A 26,060-nucleotide genomic window follows, 5' to 3' on the forward strand; every position below is an offset into this window, starting at 1 on the left:
TTGAATTTTTTTTCTGTGAAAATTGAGTTTCAACCTTCTTTAACCTCAAAATTGTTGCTGCAATCAGTTTTTCACTTGAATAATATGTGTAACGCTAGTTCGCCTCCATGGTGCACATTGGGTAACGCTAAATGGACTATCAAATAATGGCGGTCAGACAAAGTTATGTTCACCAGACCAAAAACTATACAACATCTTGAAGAAATTGGAAAAATATAGTGTATATGTAGACATTTGAGACTCATGAGCTTTATATGTGATGCGTATCTGCCATTTTGAAATGGCATACAAATTCCATCTGGAATTAGAAAGTATAGCGTAGGCCTATAGTCGAAAATTGTCAAACACATTATAATAATTATCAGGTAGCGGAATTGAAATATTGCATGACAACTAAGCGAAGAATGCTCATTCTTCACATTTTACTCATTAGAAGTATTAATGTAATGTAGGTATTAAGTAATGTATTGACATGTAAAATGTTTTAAACTGTTCATGCAAGTGATTGTTTTAAGCAAAAATTCATCTTTCATTTTTCAAAATACATTATCATTTTTTACTTATGTTTCTTTGTTTGTGCTTGCTGAATTTGATTAATAATTATTCTTTTTCTGAACATGTAATCATTTTCCATGCCTCCAAAGTGTATTAATAATTCAATGTTAGTTCCCCTGACTTTTAAACTGGCTTTATCCAGATTCTTATTAATCTTTGTATAGAACAAGATTCTTTTATCCAGATTCTTATTAATCTTTGTAAAGAACAAGCATTCGTTCGTTTGGTCTAACCACAGCTTGATAATAACAGAACTGTTCTGCGTTGAGCTCTTATAATAAAAAAAAGTAATTTGATACCCTAATAACAACTTTAGATTTATCATTCAATATTTAAATGCTAAGCTCCTGTTGCTGTTTTGAATATGACAATATGAGACAATAATAATGAATTTGATGATCAGATGCTGGAGGAGCGAGCGCTGAGACGTGGCCCGGCGAGCTCCGTGATAATAGTGGTGGCACCCGGCACCCTCGACTTCAACCCCGAGGTGGTGGAGTTGACTGGGAAGTTGGCAGCAGCCAAAGTGAGGGTGGCGACCATCACCTACCCCGCTCAGCTGCGACAGCAACCCCTCGACTGGCTCGCCCAGCGGACACACGGAGTCGCCTACACGGTCGCCGAGAGTCGCTACAACATGGCCACCTCCTTTCTCTCCACCTACTTCCGCCTCACCAACGTCTTCTGGAGTCTCGTCGACAAGTTCTACCAGGGCGATCAGAACGACCTGCGCATTGAGGTACGTTCACCAAAAATATTGCATATTATTGAATTCATCGTCATTTCTATGGGATAATTGATATTTGGACAGCAAAACTATTCATTCATTTATACAAGGGAGCCTACTTATATTACAATAGAAAAAAACACGTTTATTGAATCAATAAGCTACCTTGAGCAAATCTTGAAGAGGCTGCTTGACAAGGCTTGATAAAAACGACTAGGTAGTAAACAGGACTGCTTATAAAAACTACTATTCATTAAAACGATTGGGAAAGGAAAAATGGATGAGCTCATTATGTTTAATTGAAGTGATTGTAATGTACAATTTATGATGTTATTCTTACTGTCAGTGATTAACAGTTAGTGAGAAAAACAATACTAATACTAATGAAATTATTAATAGAAATTTGTAACAGTTTTGGGCTGAGCCTGTTGTCTACTCTCATTGATACGTTGATTGTATGATTCAATTGAATGAATAAATTAGATAAAAATCACACAGTACTAGAAATGCCAAACCGATCGACTAAGTCCGGGACATTTCAGAGTAAATAATTAGGAGGTAGGAGCAAATCACATAATGCGATTAGATTGCATGCTGTATCGATTCCATCGAATTCCATCAAATTAACTATTCGATCTAATCATATTAGCAAATTAGGTGTAATTGATTATAGTCGAATTATGTGTTCCAATTCAATTATTACTTCTTGAAATATGAGCGCCTAAAGTTTAATTTCTGGGACGGATCATTACAAATTCGTTGGTTTTTCCATTTGTAACTCATACTATCAAGATCAAGTTATCAAAATAAAAAAGTTTCCACAGGGAATTTTTTCCGGTTATTACTTTTTGAGATATAAGTGCCTAAAGTTCAATTTTTGGGACAGATCTTTTCTAATTCGACTAGAGATAAATTCATAAAATTTTGAGGAAAATTTATGTTCCTAGAAAAATCTGTTCAATTTCTGTATATTTTACGCCCACAGATCCATAGAAGAGAGCTGCTAGATAACGGACGGTCAAGTGTGACAGGAAATTTCGTTCTGGAGCCGAATTTAGGCGAGCCGGCTCAGTTTACAATCCTGACACACAACATAGAAAACCCCTTAATTCGGGGCATCTCACTCATCAGTCCGTCACACCAAGTCTACTCGACTCGCTCCGACTCGCTACTCTCTCTCAAACTTCTCAGCTTGCCAGCCAGAATAAATGAGGTAACATTTTGTCGAAACTTTTTCATTAAAATAAAGTTTGTCATCGGAATTATGAGAGAAAATCTCACTGAAAATAATACTTTTGATTCAATTTGGAACTTTTCTTCTCGTTAATGTTCTTCCAATAATGGAACTGTGCTCTTCAAGTGACCCTAGTGATCTCAATGATGAATCACATAGTTTATTCACTCAAAATATACGGTAGTATTTATCATATTATATCATCAGATCATCACTATAATATAGTAATATTTCATACATCATAACTTATTATGCAATATTCAGTATCATACAAAATTATTAAATCACTTTCCTGATCACAGTTTGATCTTTCGAAATTTAATCTTTTAAATTCATTCTTGAAGCTCTTTGAGAAATCATGAGTGTGCAGCTCAAATGCTTTTTCAGTTGAATATTTTCCCTAGTTCCAGTAGATTTATTTGATATTATTCAATTCAATTATCATTCAAATATGAAATTGAACTTTGTAAATTAAAAAATACCTTCAAGTTACAACATGAAGTGTAGTTTACCATGAAGTGGATTTCCATCGTAATGAATATTATTAGTTAGGTAACGTATTGTGATCTTCCTGTTCAACTCAAATGAAATTTTTCCCAATTAAATTATACAAAAATTTGTTTGACTATCTGTTTATTAATGTTCTATCCATCCTATTTCCAGACTGGTTCTTGGACTTACACAATTGAAAGATTTCCTGGAAGCCCGCAACCGCACTATGTACAGGTGATGGCCACGCCTTTCAATCGGACCGCTGCAATTGTCAGAGCCCGTCTTTGGACCAGCAGAACTGTCAATCCACTTGTTCTCTACACTGAGGTAAATTAAATCAATTACATTTGTTCTCTCTCTCTCTCTCCAAACTCCTATCAACATTTCATGTATAAAATTTCTATATTTTTGCACAAATATTTTTGAAAAGAAAATTGTAAAGTAGTGAAAAGTGAGTTGATCTTATTTCTTATATTATGAATTTGAGAGAGGAATTTTGAAGGGTTCGCCTGTTTTCCCTCAACCCAATATTATTTTGGGTTAGTATTATTATTATTATTATCATTTTGATAGGTGACGTGTATAAAATACACTATCCGTGAGAGATATTAAAGAGAAGTGAACGTCATTCCATTCAAACTATTCATCAAATAATAAAAAACAATTCACATGAAATAAGTTCTTTAAATAGGTTCTTCATTAATTGATTTGATTGTTGTAGCCTAAATAGTGTGTTGAAATTTATAAAAATGAATGATTTGTTGTCAGGTAAAACGTGGTGACTACCCAGTTTTGAGTGCCAGGGTTGAAGTGACTGTGATGAGGCCAGGAACCAACGGGTCCAGTGTGCATCGTGAGAGATTCGAACTGATTGACTCCGGAAGTGGAGGTGTGTATTCGAACATTTAAAATGGTCAACACGATTTACAAAGATAGAATGATAGTAGTAGTGATGACGATCCGTACATTTGTTGCATTGGAAAGGAACTTATTCAGATTATTCTGGAATGAAACATACTACTAATACCACTACCACTACAACTGCTCACAAATAGATTATTTTAGCCTATATTTGGGTTCACTCAAAATATAAATTTCTGTAGCTATTTAATTTACTAATCATGATAAAATTATCCTACTGCTGTGTAATTTATTATTTATGTATATCACGGATCCAAGTTTAGAATTTAAAACCAAAATGTAGTCTTGAGAAATTGAAAACTACCTATTACAGTTTTCATCTTGACAATTGAACAAGTTACATGTAGTCCATCTATAACTATGCAACGAATTAATTAATTAGTGGGATAACTCGATACATTGACTTTGCATAATTTGATTTGTTGATTTCTCTGCTGTTTACAGATCCGGATTTGATGAAAGGAGACGGAATCTATTCAAGATACTTCAGTCCGGCGGTTGGTGGTCCAGGTGTTTACACTTTCGAAGTGACGGTCACAGACAACGGCAACACCGCCTACACCTGGAGATATGACCAGCAACAATTCGATAGCAAACCTCTCGATATTGGTGAGTTTCTGCTCAAAATGTATCTGCTTTCTGTGTAATAGAAAAAGATTGAAAATAAATGACAAATCAGAATAGGATAGTATAATAATTACTAAATTTTTGATAAAATTTGTTGAATGAGAATTGATATTGTGGAATTTTTCCATAATTGAAAAAACACAGTATAATTTTGTAAGTTTAATTACTAAGTTTTTCATCTGAGAAGGATTAATTAATCCGATTCACCAGCCTTGATCTGTAACGAATATTATTATTTAACTTAAATCTCCCAGAGAACAATAAAAGGGGTTGTTTCTATTCTATCTATTTTTGATAATTTGTGATTTTCCAAGCTCACCACTACTTGTATTTTAGGGTATGATTCGAAAATAACAATCGATGATCTAAAAAAATAATATGATCAAGAAAAATTAAATCAACATGAATTCTTCATTTATGGAAATTCAAGTCATCATAATTTTTTTCTGAATTCTATATTTTTTATATTTTATTATGGGAACATTTTCCATAATAAAGAATCGCTAAAATTTTACTTTCAAGAAATCTTACTGCATAATAAACAATAACGTTTATTAATTTTTGGAAACCTTGAGTTTCATAGCAGAAGGACTATTTGTATTCATAAAACACTCGACTGAGTCGCACCAGCCAGAATAAACGATTCTTATTTAACCAGAAACATGAAATAATTAACATTTTGCATTTTTTGACAGCTCCCAACTGCTGTGGAAGCTACGTGCCCATCCCATCAGTGGAACCTCTGCAGCCGTTTCAGCGAGTCCTGCCGCCGGTCACAATAATGTTCACCAGCGACCACATCGCCACCCTGCAGAACGTCGGCAAAATCGGAGACCTGAAAGTGGAAGTGTTTCCCGGAGAACTGAAAGCCCGACTCAGTTGGACAGCACCTGACATGGGAGGAGCATCAGTGGCGAGGTACGAGCTCAAATACGCCACCAGCATCGGAGAAATTCTCGACAACTTCGACACAGCCACAACGTGGTCACATGGAGCGCCGTTCCCGCTGGCGCCTGGCTCGGAGACAACGTTCACTCTAGAACTCACCAAGAATCCCTCGCTGCTCGATCAAACATTGTACATTGCTGTGAGGGGTTTCAAGGATTTGTCGACAGATTCGGCGCCAGGTCCCATCTCCAATTGGGTTCGTCTACTCATCCCATCGCCACCTCCTCCTCCCCCACCGCCCTCTTCAACCTACCCCTACTCTCAGACCGATCTTCCATGGCCACCCCAAGACGAGAGCGTCATTCCTAAGATCGCCGAAAAATTAGAATTCAATTTGGATTTGATACTGCCTCTCATTATCGGTGTTTTTGTACTAGCAATCTGCCTAGCGATATATTGTTACTTCTGCGTGATTAGGCGGCGGAAGCCTGAGAAAACACAGCCAGGAAGCAGCAAACACCCAGAGAAACCATTGAATGTGTCAATTGTGCCGACAACTCAAAACAGCAACGGCAACTTGTCGATATCGTCGCCGATTTTGAACTCGTCTTCCCGTCAGGAGATCACCACCAACACTGTGCCACAGTTCGAGCCATGTTTGATCGATGAGGAGCCGAAGAAGAGGTTCAGTGTGGCTCAATACAATGACGGCCAGATGACGTTGCCGAGGGAGAACACTGCAACGAACCTGAGTATAATCAGTGGCAACCCGAACCCGCAGAATGGCACCCTGGTGAGAGGGCGCACCCTGAGTCCGTACCAGTCGTGGACGGCGTCTCAGCTGCTGCACGAACACGAGCGACGACACAGTCCGTACGGCCAGGTGGGTGACGAGTACATGCACCCTCACGACCAGTATGCCCCCCCAGTGCCACCCCTGCCCGCCTACAGCCAACAGCAGTCGCCCCAGCAACAGCAGCCGCCCCCGGAGGCGGTCTACGGCAGCCACCAGCAGACTGTGCCGCCTCCAGGACCCTTCATCAACGGCTACCATCGCAACAACATGCTGCTCTTCAACCCCAGCCTACAGGGCTCGCTCAGTTCGGTGAGCAGCGGCGATCGCAAGAAGCGCAACGTCACTATGGTCTAAAACTCACACTGCAACATTTTCACACACTCAATTTCCCATGTAAAAATATTTGAAATCTCCATCAACTCGACTGATGTAGTCGGGCATAAACACCACCATACATTCTACTGAATCGTGGTCGGCTAAACCCTAATACTGTGTTACCTTTTATAGTATTATGACGAATCCAATATTGTTGAAGTCCACTTAAACGCTAGTTGCTAGTTTTTATCTACGCACTTCAGCCTATACCAAACTGGTACTATGCAATATTAGTACCTATGAGTAAACTAGTAATCATTTACTAATGGAACAAATGATGTGCTATTAGTTATTTCTGAACATTTCAAATTCCCAACATGTAGACTAATAAGGATCTGAATGTTTTGCAAAATTGATTGCTCAATTATTTTTACATGCGGAATAAAATGATTCGAGAAGACTGATTCCAGAATAAAGTGGACTTTTGTTATTCTGTACATCACAGACTAGAAGACAATCGACGTCAATTGTCCAGATGTGTATGTGTGTGTGCAAACCTGTTTCGTCGTGTAGTGTGTGCAGCGGTATCTAGTCAACAAAAAAACTCTTAATTCTACTTTGAAAGGAAATAGTGAGTTGAACTCTTTTCATAAACAAATTTAGGACTGAAATTAGAAAAAAAACAATTGTAGAGAACGTTATCAAATTGACCTGGATGATTTTCATTGTTTTTCCTTTAAACAAATAATAAGACGGTTCTTCCAGCTGTAGCTGTTAATCTATACAAAGAGAATTATAGAATTTCAATTATTACAATGTTGTTGAAAAATTGTTCTTGATAATATATGTGAACATAATTCCAATTGGTTATTTAGCCATTATCTATGATAAATTATCAAATTCATTCATTTCAAGAAATCATGCATCATGATAATTTTCAATGAAAGAATTAATGGATTCGTTGATTTTCATTAATACCGTATTGATCTTAACTATTCAAATTGATTCTCGGGATATTAGTTTTAATTTCTAAACATAAAATTGTAAGAAGCAGACTTGGAGTTGTGATTACAACTAATTTTTTTCATATTCCATCCAAGGAATGAATGTTCAAGTAGCTTTTGATTAGCCATACGTTTTACAATTCAATATTCTCTAGTGTAGTACGATTACATAATTTAAGTTGATTGAATCATTCATGATCTCATATATAACCGTTTAACTCAAAGCCAAAAATGAATCCTCACTTTTCAATTATTGTAATTTTAATAGCAAATGTGAATTATGATTTGTAACATAACGTTTAATATGATGAGCCATATTGTATCGAATAAGATTGAAGAAATGTATATTGTAAATTATGAAATTGTTATATTTTTGTAAACTCCTTTGTAAATAATATGATTATTATTGTTAAAATAATGTAATATATAATTATAGAATTTAATGTTAGCTATAATACTTGATTGGTGATGCAAGCCAGGAAATGTGATCACATTTTAATCTACTATTTCTTAAATATACGAGAATTATGTCAACTCAACTATCTACTTTGACATAAACTCCAGAATATAATGTCAGAGACAATATTTTTGTCTTTGATATTAATTTTTCTATTTTCTCAACTGATGTATACGATACAGAATATCATGCACAATGTTATTTTAAAATGAAATATTGGAATTTGAAATTCTTTCCTACTTGACTTCTTTTTGTCAATATTTCCGTAAACATGTTTTCTTGAAGGAACCCTCTATCTATTCTCTTGGAAATAGTTGATACTGTTAATCTTAAGAATGGATGTTTACTAAGCTCTTTGAATATATAGTTGTGATAAAGTGATATGAGATGAAAGTATGATCGATTTATTCAGTAAATTTATTCTCAAAAAAGTTACTCAAGTTTTGTTCTACTGTGAAAAGTTATTTGTCGAGTCAAACGATGTGTATTATAATTATTGTAATTTTTGTAAATATTTTTGTAATTGTCTTCTTTTACATTCGTGATGATGTAAATTTAGCATCAATAAAATAATAAATTAATGATTTTTCAGTGTTTGATTTTCTAGAAGTTAGCATACCGAACAAACTTTCAATTTACCAATTTGATAAATTAATGGTAGGAGAATAATATTATTATACTGCTAACAATCATTTTTCAAATTCCAAAATTTGAATGAATGATTCTTCCAGTGCTTGTAATTGTTCATTTTCAAGCGAATCTTTGACAGAATTAATAGCTGTTCAGTGGCGTAACGTACACCTCCGCTGCTGCCCCCGCGGCGCGGGGGGGCCCGGGCTAGGGCCCGGATAATACGTAGGCTAATATAGGTATTCTGAAAAAATAAAATTACCCAATCTAGGGGGCCCGGGTTAGGGCCCGAAATGATAATTATATATTGTATACTTTAGAAAGAATAATTAAATGATCATGGAAGTAACTTTTGATAAAAAAGCAGAAGTTTTATTGTGGAAAATGACAGGTCTCATTCATTGTGTAAGAAGAAATATGCAATAGAACAATGTTATCAGTCTCGTTATGAATTAATATCAAGAGAATACAAGTAGAAAATAATGAATAAGGCAAGAAAGAAAAACAATCATTGTTCAAATGTGTATTCAAAATTCACATGAGAATTACAAAAACTACAAACACATTTGGCAAAAAACACGGAGGATCGTTTGAAATGGTGAAAATCAGTGGAAAACTCAAGGAAAATCCGGTGAAAAACTCATCAATAGTGGGTAGGTTTTTGATTTTGTATACAAATTTTCAAAAAAGTGCAGCATTTTTTGAGTTTCTATTTATTGTGATGATGTATCCTGTGATTCATAGAGTATAAATTGAACCTTCAAAATTTTCAAATTATTCCTGGACCGAAAATCAAGTGACGAAGCAGTGTGTGATTACATAACCTTTACTTTTGGACAACATTAATATTTTATCAAATTTTTTGGAGAGAAATAATACAGGCTCAGCCTAGTTTTTCCTCCAATGTCATAATTGTATTATGATTATAGTGTTTTATACAATAAATGAATAAATAAATCTACTCGTAATAATAATTATAATCATGACAGAGATTCAATAATTATTGTGTGTTGGTAGTGAGCTTATTGAGAAATTAGGAATGTTGTTTGTTTACAAATCATTAAAATTTATACATCTGGTGAGACAATCCAGACTGAGACTATTCAAACCACTTACTTAAAGATAAGATTCACTTCTTTTTTCTCTGATTCAAACAAAGGTTGTCAGAATGGTTCTAAAGTAGATCGTTATCTTTATTTACTATCTTTAAGTAAGCATTGGAGGAAAGAAATTATTTTCCCATTGAATTCCTGAACATATATACCCTATAACATAATAACCCTATAATGAGCCGTTCTCGGACTTTTCACCCACCCTGTAGTCTATGTAATTCACTCATGAAAGATGTACTTTCACATTAGAGTTTGATGCTTGGGATTAAGGGAGAAGGGGTCTGGAGAAAGGTGGTACGATTTTAGAAGAGGGGCCCGGAATTTTTTTTGCGGAGGGGCCCAGTTAGAAAACGTTACGCCACTGTAGCTGATCATAAAAACTGAACAGAAATAGCATTTTGTTGGCTATTGAATAATTTCTGAATCTACTGATTCTTTCCATTATCAACTCATGAATTTAAACGAATTAAAAGTTCACTTTTGTGATCGGGGGAAAAATATCGTCGAATTTGAATAAATGGAAATTTGTAGGAATGTTTGGCAAATAAAGTATTTTCTGAAAATAATAAGTGTGTTCCGTTTTTCTGTGCATCTAAAACTAACTCAAACAGAATAAATTAAATCTGGATGCATGTTTTATCATTGTTTGCTATTTCAATCTATTAAAAGTAGAGATGCCATGATGCAAAGGACACAAAGACTTTTACAAAATGTTAATGATGTTTGATTCAGCAAAAAACAGTGAAAAGTGCACTATATTGAGATTCACTTCAAACTATCAGATTAGGTAATTGGATTGAATTGGGAGCGTTGATATTATTTATAAGGAATTGACGAAGCTCTAAGTGAACATCACAATAGGTGTGCACAACAAGGCTTGCTGTGTGATAAATTTCAACTTATAGTTTAGGCAGGTCATTTATCAATTACAGACTATACAGTTAAGGTTTCGTAAGAATTGACCGATATAAAAATAATAATTCAGAGGTCAAGTTGATGAATCCGTTTAATGGTTTCACTATTATTCACATTCAATAACAAATTATTATCGTACAGAACTACGATGAAAAGTTTGCAACAAACATAATAACAGACGAATACAGTAAAAGAATCTAGAAAAAACGTTTAGCAGATTAGCATAAAAAATTTCTTACTCAAGCAGACTAGTATAAGGTTTTTATTTGGAAATTCGAGTAACTTTTGATGTTGAAATTACTATAAGGCTGATCGCTACCTGAATGAGTCCAAGTATTTGACAATATACAGGCTGTTTCCGAACTCCCTACTTATATTCTGGGGAGTTCCTGAGTAAGGAGCATACCTCAATATAATCTACAAACTGTCCGAAAGTCTTTAGTTACTCACACAGCCGCTAATTTATTTTTTCTGAATGATGTCTGAACATGCGGAAGTGTAGTAGCGCTTTACTGTAACTCACTCTGCAGAGTAAAACTCTCAACTCGCTTTGTCGTCCTTTGGTTGCGTCCAAAAAATCCAGATTAAAATTATGTATTTTTCAAAAAAATCATAAAATAATTCAGGCTTACAAGATTATCACAAACTTTAACCTACAAATACTCGTCGAATTTTTGTCATAAATACATTGATGCAATTCTCAAGTACCGAAGAATCTACTGAAGAATACTACAGAAACGAAGTGCAACTAAATGGCGAAGAAAAGCTGAGATTGTTTCTTCAAATTTTGTATTGATCTTTATTACAGAAATATACTACTTAAGGCTTGGTTTGAAATAGATTTTTTCTTGAATCACACACAGCAGTAGTTTTAAAAATAATCTAGGTATAAACCAACATTTTCCAACTCTCTGGAGATGTCTTTATTTTCACTCAACACTATATAAATCTGAACTTTACTCGTAGAAGATATACCTATAATTTGCCAATCTTGAGCCTCTGTAAACGCAGTTGCAATTGATCAAAAGCATGCCTATAGGGATTGCTAAGAGCTGTACTTGTTTTAGGAATTCCCGCCAACGATTTTATTCTCGGAGACATCAGTGCAATATTTTGACCTAGTCCAACTGCAGTAGAACACAGCCAGTAGAAACTCAAACACTAGAAAGAAAAGCGAGTACAATATTGTATTATTTACTTTTAATTGCAGTGCCTTATTCACTAATAATCGAACAAACATAGGATATCAATAAAGTTAGGAATAACTTTTGGCCGGTCTTAATAACAATGACCAAAATATACACAATTTAACCAAATTAGAATTTAGTTTACGGTTAAATTGATTTAGTGTGAATATCCAACTTCATTTTAGAAGGCCATTCACTGTATGGCTCAGCGAAGATTCCTGGGGTGATGTATTCCAAGATTAGGCCTATTGATATTTTTCAGAATCAAACGGCTCCATTACATTTACGGCTCCATTATATTTTTCATCAAATATTATAAAACATCTATGACCATTCGATATTTGATGAAATATATTATGACCGTTTAATGGGGCACTGAGCCGATAGATAAATTAAAATTGAACCAATTAGATAATTATTGGCTCAAGGGGCAGATCCTCTTATTTGCTCTATTAAGCTGATAGATTTGTTCATCTTCTCAGTAAGATTTAACACTGAGAAGCAAGTGGTACACCCACATCAATAAGCTATATCTTAGGATCTGATGAAGCTTGATTATTTATTTATCATTTTCAAAATATATTTTTATGTGAGAAAAGCTCAATCACTGTGACACGTCAATGTAATTAAACTCAATCTCACGTTTCCCAGCTATAATGTCACATTAATCACGAATTTTGGGAACAATTCCCATAAAATGCAATTGATTTTTCAAAATTAAATGAACGAAAAATTCAATATACTTACGCTAGGAACTAACGCTGATAACGGAAACGTCAGTAATGCGAAACAACGGAAAAATATAGTTGTATATTTCTGAAAACGTGTTGGCTCTTTCGTTTGATTAAGTACATGTAACTGTAACAAAGAATATCAATTGATTCAATCACAACTCTAAAGCAGCTTATAGACGAGGAAAATAGTGACGGAAGGTTACTGGCAGCCAGTGCTTTTCATTATGTCACTTTCCATCGATTTCCATTCAGACTTGAGACTGTGTCTTATCAACTAAGCTACCTAAATTCGGGAGAAAAATAGTACAGAGTTTGTCTTATTATTAATTTATCTTCCAATGTTATTTACATTTTTTCATTAGTTTCATTTGTACAAAAACAATAAATAATCAACGAAGAGAATGAAGACTGATGTTTGATAAATTAGATAGTTTGATTTTATAAATTAGTAGGAAAAGACGTAATGAAAACACAGGATAACTGCAACTTTCCGTTTTTAAATTCTTCGTCTTTCAAGTGGAAACACATTTATCTATCTGTCTATCTTAGAGCTATAATTCATATCATGAGGACAAATGAAACGACGGGTTATTGTTGTGATTACAGTTAAAATAGTATAGAAAAAAACGTTGATAAACCAAATAAGCTACCTTAAGCAACCCTTAAAGAGGCTGCTTGAAAAGGTACAATTTAAACAAAGCATGTAAATTCAAATATAAATATACATATCAGTGAATGAAATTTTTCCAATCAATACATGAAAGTTTTTTGTCAATATCATCATATTGGATAAGAGGTAACTAACTGCTCAGTTTAAAATAATATATTAATTAATGAATTTAATGAATTTGAAGTTGTATTGATGAAAAAATAAAATGTTGATTATAAGGAAAGCCTTGTAGAGAATCGATGTTACAATCGATGTCTTCTATTGTGCTTGTTTGGATTGAAGTTACAATCACATTTATGTACAGAGGGAAGAGCACGTAGGCTACTGTATCAGGACCTGTCTCAGCAATATTGAATAAGTACTAATATACAATGAATATTCTAAAATATACTCACTTCAACAATGCTAAGGCTGCACAAGGTGATCAGAGTAGGTACAATAAGAGTAGAGTCCGGTAAAGTAAGATTTGAAATCCACAAAAGACCTTCATTTTCCAATTGATTAAAGGTGGTAACAGCAGCTGTTGAATTGGAGAAAATTTAAATTTACTACGTACTGTAAAACTACACATAGTAGGAGAAACAAAAGCTAATTAGAAGTTATAGGAGCTTATACTTATTCTTCTTTGCAGTAAGTTTCTGTGAGTAGTTATTTTTTAGATCAGATATTTGGGTTAATCCATTATTGATCTTGGAATTGGTGCTGCCAAGCCCAATTGATTACCCCCGTCCTTAATATCCCAATACCCACCCATGAATTACATTTACTTAGATTAGATACCTTCTGAAAAAAATAAAAAAGACAGACAGTCGTCAAGTTTAAGCATTTCTGAACTTTCCTTTGAGGCCCTTCCCTCTCCAAGGTTTGCTTTTGAACACCCAAGAATTTAAATGACGGAGTCTGGTCTGTGTTCACCCCTCCATGATATCGTTGATACATAATAATTATACATAATATAAAGATGATTCATAATTATCACATGAAGTAATGACAATACACTGACCATTGTCATGAAAAGGCCGCATGGTAACTAAGTTTCGAATGGACATGGATAAGAACAACCATCCTGGTAATTGAAAAATAATTACAATAGCTCCTTTGGCAGGATGACAGTTTTCTCTTTCGATGAGTTTCCTCCATTCTTGGCGCATCTGGAAAAAATGTAATTTGATTATTTATTATCTGAAATTGTAGTCATTTATTTATCTATTTAATTTATTACCGTACACAAAAGCATATATCAGAAGAGGAAAACTAAGGATAATTTGTACTATTTCTCTCCTAGATTCAGTTGACATTAAAAAATTCAAAAATGTGGTTATGATATCACTTTTCTAGAATTTAGTCCTTTTTCACTCAAATACAACATCATTGACAAGATCTTCAAAATTGAAAAGTTTAGTTTTAGCTAGTCTAAGTTACTGCTCACAATAATGCTTAATAGCATACGACTATTCTTTAGAATTCTTTTCAATTATTGAAAGATATGATTTTCAAATCACATACATCAGTCTGGAAGCCAGGACAGCTTTTCCTCGCATTTTAATCAATTTCTGAATGTAAATTAAACAACTAGGCCTATACTTTCCTGTTCACTAGGGAAAAACTACGAATGAAGTAATGAATGATGATGAAGTTTCTAGCTCTATTATTATATTTGGGCCATGCAAATTTGTTTACTCTAAAAAAATACTAATCAGTTATTTACTTCCTGGAATAACAATACGATCGAGCCTGAATGCTACGGAAATCTTCTTTATAATACTGATAAATTCAAGTGATGCAAGAAGTATGTACTACTACAAAAATAAATCAATAATATCATAATTCAGTCAACTCAATTACTTAAAATGGACTATCATAAACAAACAAGGATTTACAAACTAAAAACAAAAAAAAAATGAAGAAAGTTGTCCTAAATGAGCGTAAGTTGAATCAAACTCTCAAATATCATAGTTTTTAATCATTTTACCTATCTTACCTTCACTGAGTAAACCCTCATAGCTTTCTTTTTCGACCAGTTTGATCTTAAACCAAAATGATCAATCTCATTTTTCAACTGCACGGATATTTCCATCAATTCCGGCTTAAGATTTTCCACCTTCGCTGTAATGTAGTGCTGTGTACAGAAAGAAGGTATGTGAAGATAGAAATATTACTACAAGACAATATAGTCAAACAAACTTGAATTTATTCTACAATGAACTTCTTCAAACTGATTGGGTAGCTGTAATGGGATCTGTATCATCTATGGCATTCCATCCATTCATTCAACACATTAAGAATAAATTTGAATGTTGTTGTCCTCTCAGGAAGAGACAGAATACATTGGCTAGAAAGAGTGTATGGTTCACTGCTGAACTTGGAGCCATTAAAGAACGTATTCTTTTCCTCTTCAGCTTCTTCAAAGTTACTGGTTCTCCACAGGCAGGACAAGCTTATGTTTCTTTGAATAAGCTGTACAAGAAGAAAATAATTGAGGCTAAAAAATATTCATATGGTGAACTAATAGCAAATTCTTAAATTGCATGTCGGACTGTATAGAAACTAGTTAGACAGGAAACAAAAGCCTACAACTGTAATAAAATAGAGTTACACCCTAACGTTCTGAATTACTTTTTCTTAGACTCTGTAGCAGCAATTACTGGAAACATTCCACAGTGATGTGCCAGACAATAATATACAAGTTGAGTGTCATTTCAGATGTTGTGAAGTAAGTGAGAATGATGTTTTAAGGGCTGTGAGTACTTTTTCAAACTCAAAAAGTGTAGACATTTATGGGTTTTCAAATTTTACTTTGAAGAAAATAATTTGTTTTACTATATTATTTAATCAATGTATAAAGGAGGGTCACTACCCTGCTTACTTTACTTTATCTGGCTCTACAGTCCTGGGTGGACCTTGGCCTCCTCTACATGACGCCTCCATACATCACTACCCTGCTTACTTTACTTTATCTGGCTCTACAGTCCTGGGTGGACCTTGGCCTCCTCTACATGACGCCTCCATACATCCCGCTCTTGTGCTCCCTGCCGCCAGTTCGCCAAACGTAGCACACGGAGATCTTCCACCACATCGCTGATCCATTATCTTCTTGGCCTTCCTCTTTTTCGGGTGCCCATCATCCTTTCATCAAGCAGCTTTTGTGGTACTCTTTCATCACTCATTCTTACCACGTGACCCAGCCATTACACTTTATAATATTTCTTTTGCCAATTGCTTCATCAATCTCATTGTTAAATCTGGCTCTCCAGTTTCCTTCAACGCAGACCGGTCCCCATATCCTCCTGTACATCTTTCTCTCGAAAGACCTCAACGCTCTTTCATCTTTGGTCACTACCCTGACTGTCTTAAAATATCAAAAGTGATTCCAGTTCACAAGAAGGGTGACAGATCCATGGTTGAGAATTACAGACCTATTAGCATAGTCCCAATTATTTCAAGATTATTTGAGCATCTATTGTGTCTGCAACTGGTTGATTATTTTGAAACGAATTACCTGTTATCAGAAAGTCAGTTTGGTTTTCGACGAGGTAAATGTACAACAATGGCTATTGAGGAAATTGTCAAGTTTAGTGTATTTTGTCATCATTTGAAAGTAGTGAATTCACTCAACTAACTCTGTGCGACCTAACAAAGGCTTTTGACTGCGTATCACATCATATTTTACTGTCCAAATTGAAGAGATATGGTATTTGGGATGAATCACTGAGGCTGCTTGAATCATTATCTAAGTGGTAGACAACAGTTCTTATACTGCAGCAACACAACATCTGATACAAGGGCAGTTGAATTCGGCGTTCCGCAAGGATCTGTCTTGGGGCCTTTTCTCTTCCTCTGTATGATTAATGACCTGTCATCAAGTGTCCCATGCAGAGTATTGAATTGTTAAATCTACTAAGATCATTTGATATCTACTGTGTTCATAAATGTCCTACCAGATTCAATTCTTGTCTTGACATTGTAGCATCAAATATTTCAGCCAACAGTGTGGAGCTAAAGTTTCTAGAACAGGACATGATCTCTGATCATGCAGGTATCTGGTCTACTTTCTATTTGGATCCTACATCAGAGGTTGAAAATGGTGACGCATGTAGTAGAACATACATTAAGAAGCGTTTTATTACTCTAGATAATCTAAACTATTTCAGACAGTTATTGACTACCGCAGACTGGTCTGATATTTATACCAAAGATGTAAATAGTGCTGTTAGGAACTTCTTATATATTTTTACAAAGTATTTCAATGTTAGCTGTCCATACATAAATGTTAGAAATATAAATGGTAAGAAGAAAGCATCTGTGATAAACTGGTTTACTCCTGAACTTGATAGTATGCGTAAACTACTTCTTGTGATATATAACAAATGGAAGAGCACTAATAACCTTGAGTATAAAATTATGTTCAAGAATTTAAAGATAAAATACAAGAGAGAGATTTCTAGGGCAAAACTTGTAGCTAATGGTAAATTTATAGCTGAGGCTAAAAATCAATGCAAGGCAGCCTGACAAATTGTCAAAAAAGAAGGTAATCTGGTAAATTCAACAAAACAGGTCATTCCAATCTCTCCTGAGCAGTTTAATAATTTTTTTGTTAATGTGTCATGTGCTACTGGTAATATTCAAACAAATAGTAATAGTACTTAAATGATGTAGACTTCTCTGATCTTTTAAATAATAGTATCAATAGTAATCTGAATAACCAAAATTTTAAATTTAAGAAGGTTGATGAAACAATCATTAGTCTTATTATAAATAGAATGAGTCACTCAAAATCTGAGGATGTGTATTGTATGTCAAATTATTTGTTGAAAAATGTAGTTGATGTTTTTATATCTGAACTGACTTATATTGTAAATTATATACTGAGTGAAGGAGTTTTTCCTGATTTTCTAAAAGTTACCAAAGTTACACCTGTTTATAAGAAGGGGGATCCTAATGAACCCCAGAACTATAGACCAATTGCAATTGTACCTATACTAAGTAAAATCATTGAGACATGACGTATTGTAATTCAACTTAATGAATATTTTGTTAACAACCAGCTGTTCTATCCTTCTCAGTATGGCTTTAGACCGAATCATAGTACTATTGATGCAATTGAAAAACTTGTTGAATATGTTTTGAACTCAAGCAACCAGTTGGATCTTTACTATTGGACTTAAGCAAGGCATTCGACTGTGTCTCTCACTCTATACTCTGCAAAAAACTTGAAAAGTATGGTATTAAAGATAAGGAGCTCATGCTGATCAAGAGTTATTTGAAAAATAGAAAATAAATGGTTAGCTTGAATAGTGCAAACTCAAATTTCCTTGATGTAACCATGGGGGTTCCTCAAGGATCAGTCCTTGGCCCTTTTCTGTTTCTGGTCTTTGTAAATGATTTTAGTAAAAATGTTTCTGTCTTTTCAATATTATATGCAGATGATACCACTCTGGTACATAAGGACGTTGATATAAAAACTGTTCAGGATACGCTTGGAAGGGCTATGGATGAGTCTAAGGTATGGTTCAATGCCAACTTACTTAAGGTAAATGAGAGCAAAACAGAACAAATAATATTTTCTCTCAACAATGTAAGTACTGGTAACCTGAATCTGAATGATGATGTTTTCAAGCCTGTAAAGTTACTAGGAATGTACTTAGATAGTAAACTCAGCTGGGAGTATCACCTAGTGAATTTATGTAAAAAGCTTTCTAGAGTAACATTTCTCTTACGAAGACTGAAATATTGTGTAAACCTTGATGTAATTAAAATGATTTACTTTGGTCTCTTCCATTCACACTTGATTTATGAAGTAAAACTGTGGGGCAACTCATCTTCTTCAAAAAAAGCATTTATATGGCAAAAGAAAGCACTTAGAATTATATTTGGTATGAAATACAATGAATCTTGTAGAGGAATTTTTGTAGAACACAAAATTATGACCTTGCCTTGTCTGTATATATATCATAATTTAATCTCAGTGAAGAAAAATCTGTCTAATTTTGATAAAAATATTTCTATACATTCACATTATACTAGACATAGGGACGATATAACTAGACCTACAGTTAGATTGACTAAAACTCTAAAAAGTCATAAGTACTGCCGTGCTACCAATTTTTCCTTAAACGGTTGGAATAGCATTTAACACCTATCAACCTAAGAATAGTTGTCGGCTCCAATAAAATAGATTCTTGATAAACTGTGAATGGATCTATTGCCTATGAATGAGAAATCCAGTTTTCAGAGCAAATTAACTTATAATCTTCAGATGAAAATACACAAAATACAGAAAGAGAAAATATCTTAAGACTAATTATTTCAAGTAACTACAAACTAAAATACTTATCTAGTTTACAGTTGAAACATAGTGGCTATTTGCTTGACTATACAAACAGCAAATTATGCACAAAAATTTACATAAAACTCAATTTAAAACATTAATAAATTCACTTAAACAGACAATAATTCAGAGCACAAAATTACACAAGCAACAACCAGCCATGTTTTTCAGAAGAAGCCTAGAACAGAAAAAAAACATAAGTTGCCAGTCACGAAAACAACGCCCTGTTCAATATCGATCTCCACAGACACGTCATCAAAAAATTATAACTTATAAGTTTAGAATTCACATTCTACATCTGTTCTCAATAAAACTTTATTTTGAAAATGTTATTTTAAATTTTTATATATATCTCGATTTAAATAAACCTTTTATCCAGTAATATGTTAACCCTGCCTCGGTGACACCATGGAACAATGCAACAAACATTTACGATAATAAATTCTCCGTCAAAAAGTTTATCCATCTATTGATAACTCTGACATTTACTATAAAGTTCCATAGATCTCGAATTGAAGATTCGATTCCAATGTGAGAAGAAAAATGTAATATTACAAATACCCCCCTCTTGACATAAAAAAATTTTACTGTTTGAAAATTCAAAGAAAAAAATTTACATTGACCCTAATGAAAATTGTTGAAATTTAAATTTGAGAACAGTAACAATTTTTTCTAGAAAAACATTACATGTCATCCAAAAATATTGAAAATTATTATAAAAATTCATCAATAGCGTTTGTTATATGTTTCCAAACAATATCTCAAAATATAGAATATCAATATTACTTTTGATTTAGCTTTATAATTTAAAGAAAAATATCTCAACAGAAAGTTTAATATGTAAAGAATAGTTTTTTGAAATTGCACATAAATTTAATAGATAGAAAAATTTAATTTTTATTGCATAAAAAAATTTAGTATGTTGAATAAAAAATTTATTATTATTATTATTTTTTTTTTAAATGAATTGATGAATTGTTACATTTAATTTTCACATAAAATTTCAATAAATCAAAAAATGTTCATTTCTTTCACTATTGACGCGGTTGATTTTATTGATGCACATTTTGGAAAACAGTCCGTTAAGGCACTCAGTATGATTTTCAGTTAAGTGTGACTCCAATGTGATGACGTTAAGTGTTGGGCTGATCTGGATGCACGTAGTGTTGGGCTGATACTTGTAGTCGACTGCTGCATACCAAACTCGATACAGGTGACATCTCAGTTAGCATTGCTTCATGTTTGTAGTAGACGGCTGCATTCCAAACTTGATACCGGTGACATCTCAGTTAGCATTGCTTCATGTTTGTAGTAGACGGCTGCATTCCAAATTCAATACAGAGTCACATAAATTTTGTATCATATTTGTAATTATACAATGTACATTTCAGGCTTGAAATGACAATGTAATTCGTTTTTTGGAAAAGAGATAGACGCTGCATACAGGATTAATTTAGGAGAGGATTAATTTAGGTAAGGTTTGGTTTTTTGATATTTTCAGCTTTCAAGGTTTAGAGTTCTGCATACAGGAATAATTTAGGAGAGGATTTTTTGAATCAATTCTTTCATGATACTGTGACTGTTCTTCTGAATTCCAAGTTGTGAATGTGAACATGGATGGCAATTACCTCCAGGTAATGCAGTAGTGTTGAAGTTTGAGATACAGAGTCAGCAATAAGCATTGGCATTGCTATTGGTGTATGCTTTGGTGTCGGCTTTGGCATCGGCGTTGATATTGGCATTGGCATCAGCATTGGCGCAGGCATTGGCGTAGCTATTGGCATTGATTTTTGTTGTTAGCATTGGCGCAGATTTTGGCATTGGCGTAGCTATTGGCATTGATTTTTGTTGTTGGCATCAGCATTGGCGCAGATTTTGGCATCAGCATTGGCGCAGATTTTGGCATTGGCGTAGCTATTGGCATTGGCGCAGGCATTGGCATTGATTTTTGTTGTTGGCATCAGCATTGGCGCAGATTTTGGCATCAGCATTGGCGCAGATATTGGCTTCGGCGCAGGCATCGGCGTAGATATTGGCGTTGACATCAGCACAGGCATCGGCGTAGATTTTGGCGTAGTTATTGGTGTTGATATTGGTGTTGACATTAGCGTAGTTATTGGTGTAGGCCGCAGCGTAGATTTAGGCGTAGATATTGGCGTAGTTATGTCACACTAGTTTGAAAATCACCCAAATGTTCTTAACACTCTTCATGGCGTTCACTTGTTACTGATTTCGAGATTCACATGATAACTATTTCAATGTTAATGTCTGTGCTGTACCTGTTATCTTAAAATGCTTATAAACTAAAAAGAAAAACTTGATTAGGCTATCAATACAATCTAATACACATAAAAATTATTTTAAGTATCTATGAAATTGAAATTTGTTAACATCTTATTATACAGTCAGCAATACATAAATTGTGAAATATGGACATATCAATGATAAATTAAAAAAAAAAATCATTCATTTTCATCTATTCACTGTTCAAATATCAAATTTTAATCCATTCTTCAAAATAGAAATATAATTTCATAACACCCTGTATCATTATCAAAATTGTAAAAAACATACATCAGATTATCACAACAAAATTTTTAATTTCAATACATATTTCAATAATTTCAGACAATTGGTCTTCTATTCACAATCATTTCATAATATATCTGCATTTCATTATTATTTAATATAACATTTCATTTATAGCATGTTCATTTCACATTTATGATTTATCATTCAGGGTTTCAAAATTATTTAGTTTTAATTTTAATAAGTGATAATAAATTCTCCGTCAAAAAGTTTATCCGTCTATTGATAACTCTGACATTTACTATAAAGTTCCATAGATCTCGAATTGAAGATTCGATTCCAATGTGAGAAGAAAAATGTAATATTACAGTACCTACAAATTCGAATGTTTAATTTACTACCAGATAATGTTAAGAAGTTACCATTGAAAACGTTTTGTATTTCTGTTGATAAATGGCTCAAGTCTAAAGCTTTCTATTCTGTCAATGAGTACCTAGAATATTTCAATGTATATGTGTAATTTTGTTCGTTTCTATAGTCCAACTCGTGTTATTTTACTACAATATTTCAATGTGTATTTGTAAATTTGTTCATTTTATAGTCCAACTTGTGATATTTTACTTATTATTGACAAAGCCTATTGCTTACATTTTTGTAATGTTGTTTTATGGCCAATAAAATTCTTGATTCTTGATTCTTGAACAGTACTCTACGCTGATGACACTACGCTAGTCTCGAGTCATGCTGATCTGCAGATGTTGAAGCAGATTGAAAATGAGTCCTTCCAACAAACTGCAGCCTGTTTTTCTGAAAATGGACTGCTCCTCAATGAAAATAAGAATCAACGTATTGTCTGTGGTCTAAGGGGTGGAGTTACAAATCCTGTATCATCTGTTAAACTTCTTGGGATCCATCCTGACGCGCGACTGGACTGGAAATCCCATGTGGACGGTGTTTGTACTAAACTGTCTAGAGTCACTTATGCTCTCCGGAAACTTAGAGATACAATTCCTGTGGATAAATTGAGAACTGTGTTCTTGGCTCTGTTTCAATGCCACATAGAAAATGGCCTTAAACTATTGGGTAACCATGCTCCCTCAGTAAAAAATATACTTTTGTGTCAAAAGCGAGTTCTTGAAGGTGTGACATTCAAAAAAAAAAAAACACGTTTGCCACCAATTTGTTTCTATTTTTGCTCTCATAACTTTTAAAAATCGATGAGAAAAAGCCATGCTAATTATGAGCTTATAGAGCATTATATTCTCTTCAATTTGATGCATAATTTCACACTTTTACGAATTTCCCTACACCTTTTGCAGCAGTTTTAGTGTTGAGTGTGAAATCTCCATTTTTGCAACAATAGACCAAAAGGAATTTGGAGGGAATGTTTTAAACAAAATTTTTGACTTTGCAGCTTTGTTGAGACTAGTTGGGAGGAGAACATATCAAAATACTTTTGTGTCAAAAGCAAGCTATTGAAGGTGTGACATTTTTGAAAAAAAGACACGTCTGCCATTCAAAGTTTGCCAATCAAAAGTTCTCATTCCTAACTCATGTGATAAGGGGATGAGGTTGATTTAAAAGATGCATTTTTCAGCGTTTTGCTTCCACACTCATATCTTGAGAATAATGCGATCAACCGACATAACTAGCTATTCAAAAATGAAGTTTGAAAAATTTTCTACACTTTTTGTTTAGTGGAATTTTGTGATATTACCAACAGTTCCCGAGATATTTGCTCTTGAAGGTTTGTAATTGTTAGAATAACAGATTCTCATCTAATGTTTTGCTCTTTAGATTACAACTCAGATATTCGTAAGTTTAAATAATATCATTTTCCTTGTGAAATTTACGATTTTATTTACTACCTATTATAATAATGATAGAGGGTGAATAAATTCATGAGTTGTCAATTTTGTTTCTATTTATATATAATATATATATATATAATTTAATAAAAATAAACAATATTACCAAAGTAGACCTACATTTTATTACGATAGGTAGGCTACTTACATTTACTTAGTAGTAATAAGGTAGGCCTATACTTCATTAGTACCGTGAACATTACTTATTGATTGTATTAATAATTCTCAACTTAATTTATGATTAGCATCATGAATAATATTTTTATATCTCTCTACTTTGTGCCGGTTGTTCAAAAGCCGGTTAAATTTTAATCCTGATAAATGCCACGAGAACCAATCAGAGAAACCGTCTTTTTAAAAAATGGTCTTCTTCGATTGGTTCACGTATATTGCACATGCCATATTGTAAAAAAGTTATTAAACCCATGTCTTTAATTACTAGATTGTTTCAAATGTGTAACTAAAAGTATCACCTGATAAAGAGCCAATGGTGCAGTTACAGCTCCTCTGAAGAAAAACGTTGTTGTTGCGATTGTCGCCCACCAAGGCAGGCCTGACGTATCATGGACGTAAGTCAACAATTGCTGAGTAGTTATAACTGGTGTACTCTCTGATATAGTCATAAATATAGATGAATATTTTTGAAACCACGTATGAACCGAAGCTTTTTGAAAATCTTCATGTGGTAACCTGGTAAAAGATGAGGTAACATCCAGTAAACACCTATTATAATTAAAGCACTTTGAAGTTTGTAAACCTAACGCTGAATATCTGATATTTGAGTTTTTATTATGAAAAAGTTTACCACAATAGTTTCTTCTATGAACAGAGCTATTATATGAGTTTATAACCGATTTGGTAGTGTTATTTTGTAGTGGCTTGTTTAATTTTTTAATTAATCTCATTTTGGTATCAACAAATAAAATGTACAAAATATAATTTTAATCAATGGCAAAACTTTAAGAATTAACGTATGGTATGTAGAAAATAAAATAACATAGTTTATAATCAAAGAAAAATATTCGTGGAACAAGAATAAACAAAGGTAGATCTAAATCTAACCAAAATTTTCAATTGAATTTGAATCATATTGTACTTCACATTATCAGCTGTTTTGCAACATAACCTATACAAAGATAATAGAACCTCAAAAAGACGATGACAAACTGAGTCGACTACAAAAATGACATTGTTTTACATTATATATCTTCTCGCACAGGACAAACTGGGTTTACTCAGGAATGTGACAGACTGAGACGGTTGATCAAAAGCTACAGTGGGTTTCGTGTTATAATGATAGTTGAGAAAGATAGGAGAACGATGTTGCCGATCCTCTGTCTTGTCAATGCCTTCTATTAGAACGGTAGCTGATACAGGTTTATTGATGTAATATTATCGGTTCATTATCGTTTTAAAATAATTAATTATAGTTTATTAAGCAACAAATTATATTTTTGAATAATTTTATTTCATAATAAGTTTACATAATTCAGATAAGATATTCTGTTAACTATTAATAATTATACATTGTTGAAAGACACTCTGGCAACAGAGCAAAGCGAGAAAGAGATAGCGTTATTTGCTTTGTTGAATGATCGACAAGGATAGCAATACCATTGCTAATTAAACACTGCCATTTTAACGTGGACCTCACTAAAGATGTTGACCATGTTTGTCTCTTGTCTCTTCAACTTGAATCTTGAAGGTGCAATCCAACCTACAAATAGGTAAATAATATAAGATCAGTGATGTTTGAGAGGGGGGGGGGCGATTACCCCCTCACAATAGCAACTGATGATCAGTCTATCATTAGCCCAACTTGACATTTGTGTAGAATTGGAATAGACCACAAAGTAGGAGGAATAGGTAGGAAGAAAACTCTTCTCTGTGAATACTTACTTACTTGATACTTGAGGTCGTTGCCAATGACTGGGGTTTCCAGATAGGCAGTGTTGGAATTCTCAATAAAAATAACCTACATGGTCATTCACACTGTAGAGGTGCTTGACTCCCAAAAAGAGGTTCACTGTAAAACTCCTGTAGTGAGTAGAGTGGCTTTTCCAGGAGTTTA

The 26,060-nt window shown here is 33.7% G+C and overlaps 2 protein-coding genes across 4 annotated transcripts in view; one reads left to right on the forward strand and one right to left on the reverse strand.

The window, feature by feature from the left end:
• Nucleotides 1-8,602, forward strand: part of LOC111055674 (calcium-activated chloride channel regulator 1) — a 134,627-nt gene extending 126,025 nt beyond the window's left edge. For all 3 annotated transcript variants that reach the window (XM_039421415.1, XM_039421416.1, XM_039421417.1), the window contains 6 exons: nt 959-1,294; nt 2,268-2,495; nt 3,180-3,335; nt 3,777-3,897; nt 4,374-4,538; nt 5,252-8,602. In XM_039421415.1, coding sequence (XP_039277349.1) covers nt 959-1,294; nt 2,268-2,495; nt 3,180-3,335; nt 3,777-3,897; nt 4,374-4,538; nt 5,252-6,594 — 2,349 coding nt within the window. In that variant the 3' untranslated portion in view covers nt 6,595-8,602. The remainder of the gene's footprint in view (nt 1-958; nt 1,295-2,267; nt 2,496-3,179; nt 3,336-3,776; nt 3,898-4,373; nt 4,539-5,251) is intronic.
• A 2,144-nt stretch (nt 8,603-10,746) lies between these two features.
• Nucleotides 10,747-25,123, reverse strand: LOC111058445 (cytochrome c oxidase assembly protein COX18, mitochondrial). Its single transcript, XM_022345977.2, has 6 exons — nt 24,463-25,123; nt 15,246-15,383; nt 14,268-14,415; nt 13,660-13,784; nt 12,608-12,718; nt 10,747-11,834 (listed from the first exon to the last, which is right to left on the reverse strand). Exons 1-6 carry the CDS (start codon nt 24,892-24,894, stop codon nt 11,649-11,651), a joined length of 1,140 nt encoding a protein of 379 aa, XP_022201669.2. The 5' UTR covers nt 24,895-25,123; the 3' UTR covers nt 10,747-11,648.
• Between the last annotated feature and the right edge of the window lie 937 nt (nt 25,124-26,060).

This window comes from Nilaparvata lugens, chromosome 2 (assembly GCF_014356525.2).
Source record: "Nilaparvata lugens isolate BPH chromosome 2, ASM1435652v1, whole genome shotgun sequence".
Classification (NCBI taxonomy): domain Eukaryota; kingdom Metazoa; phylum Arthropoda; class Insecta; order Hemiptera; family Delphacidae; genus Nilaparvata; species Nilaparvata lugens.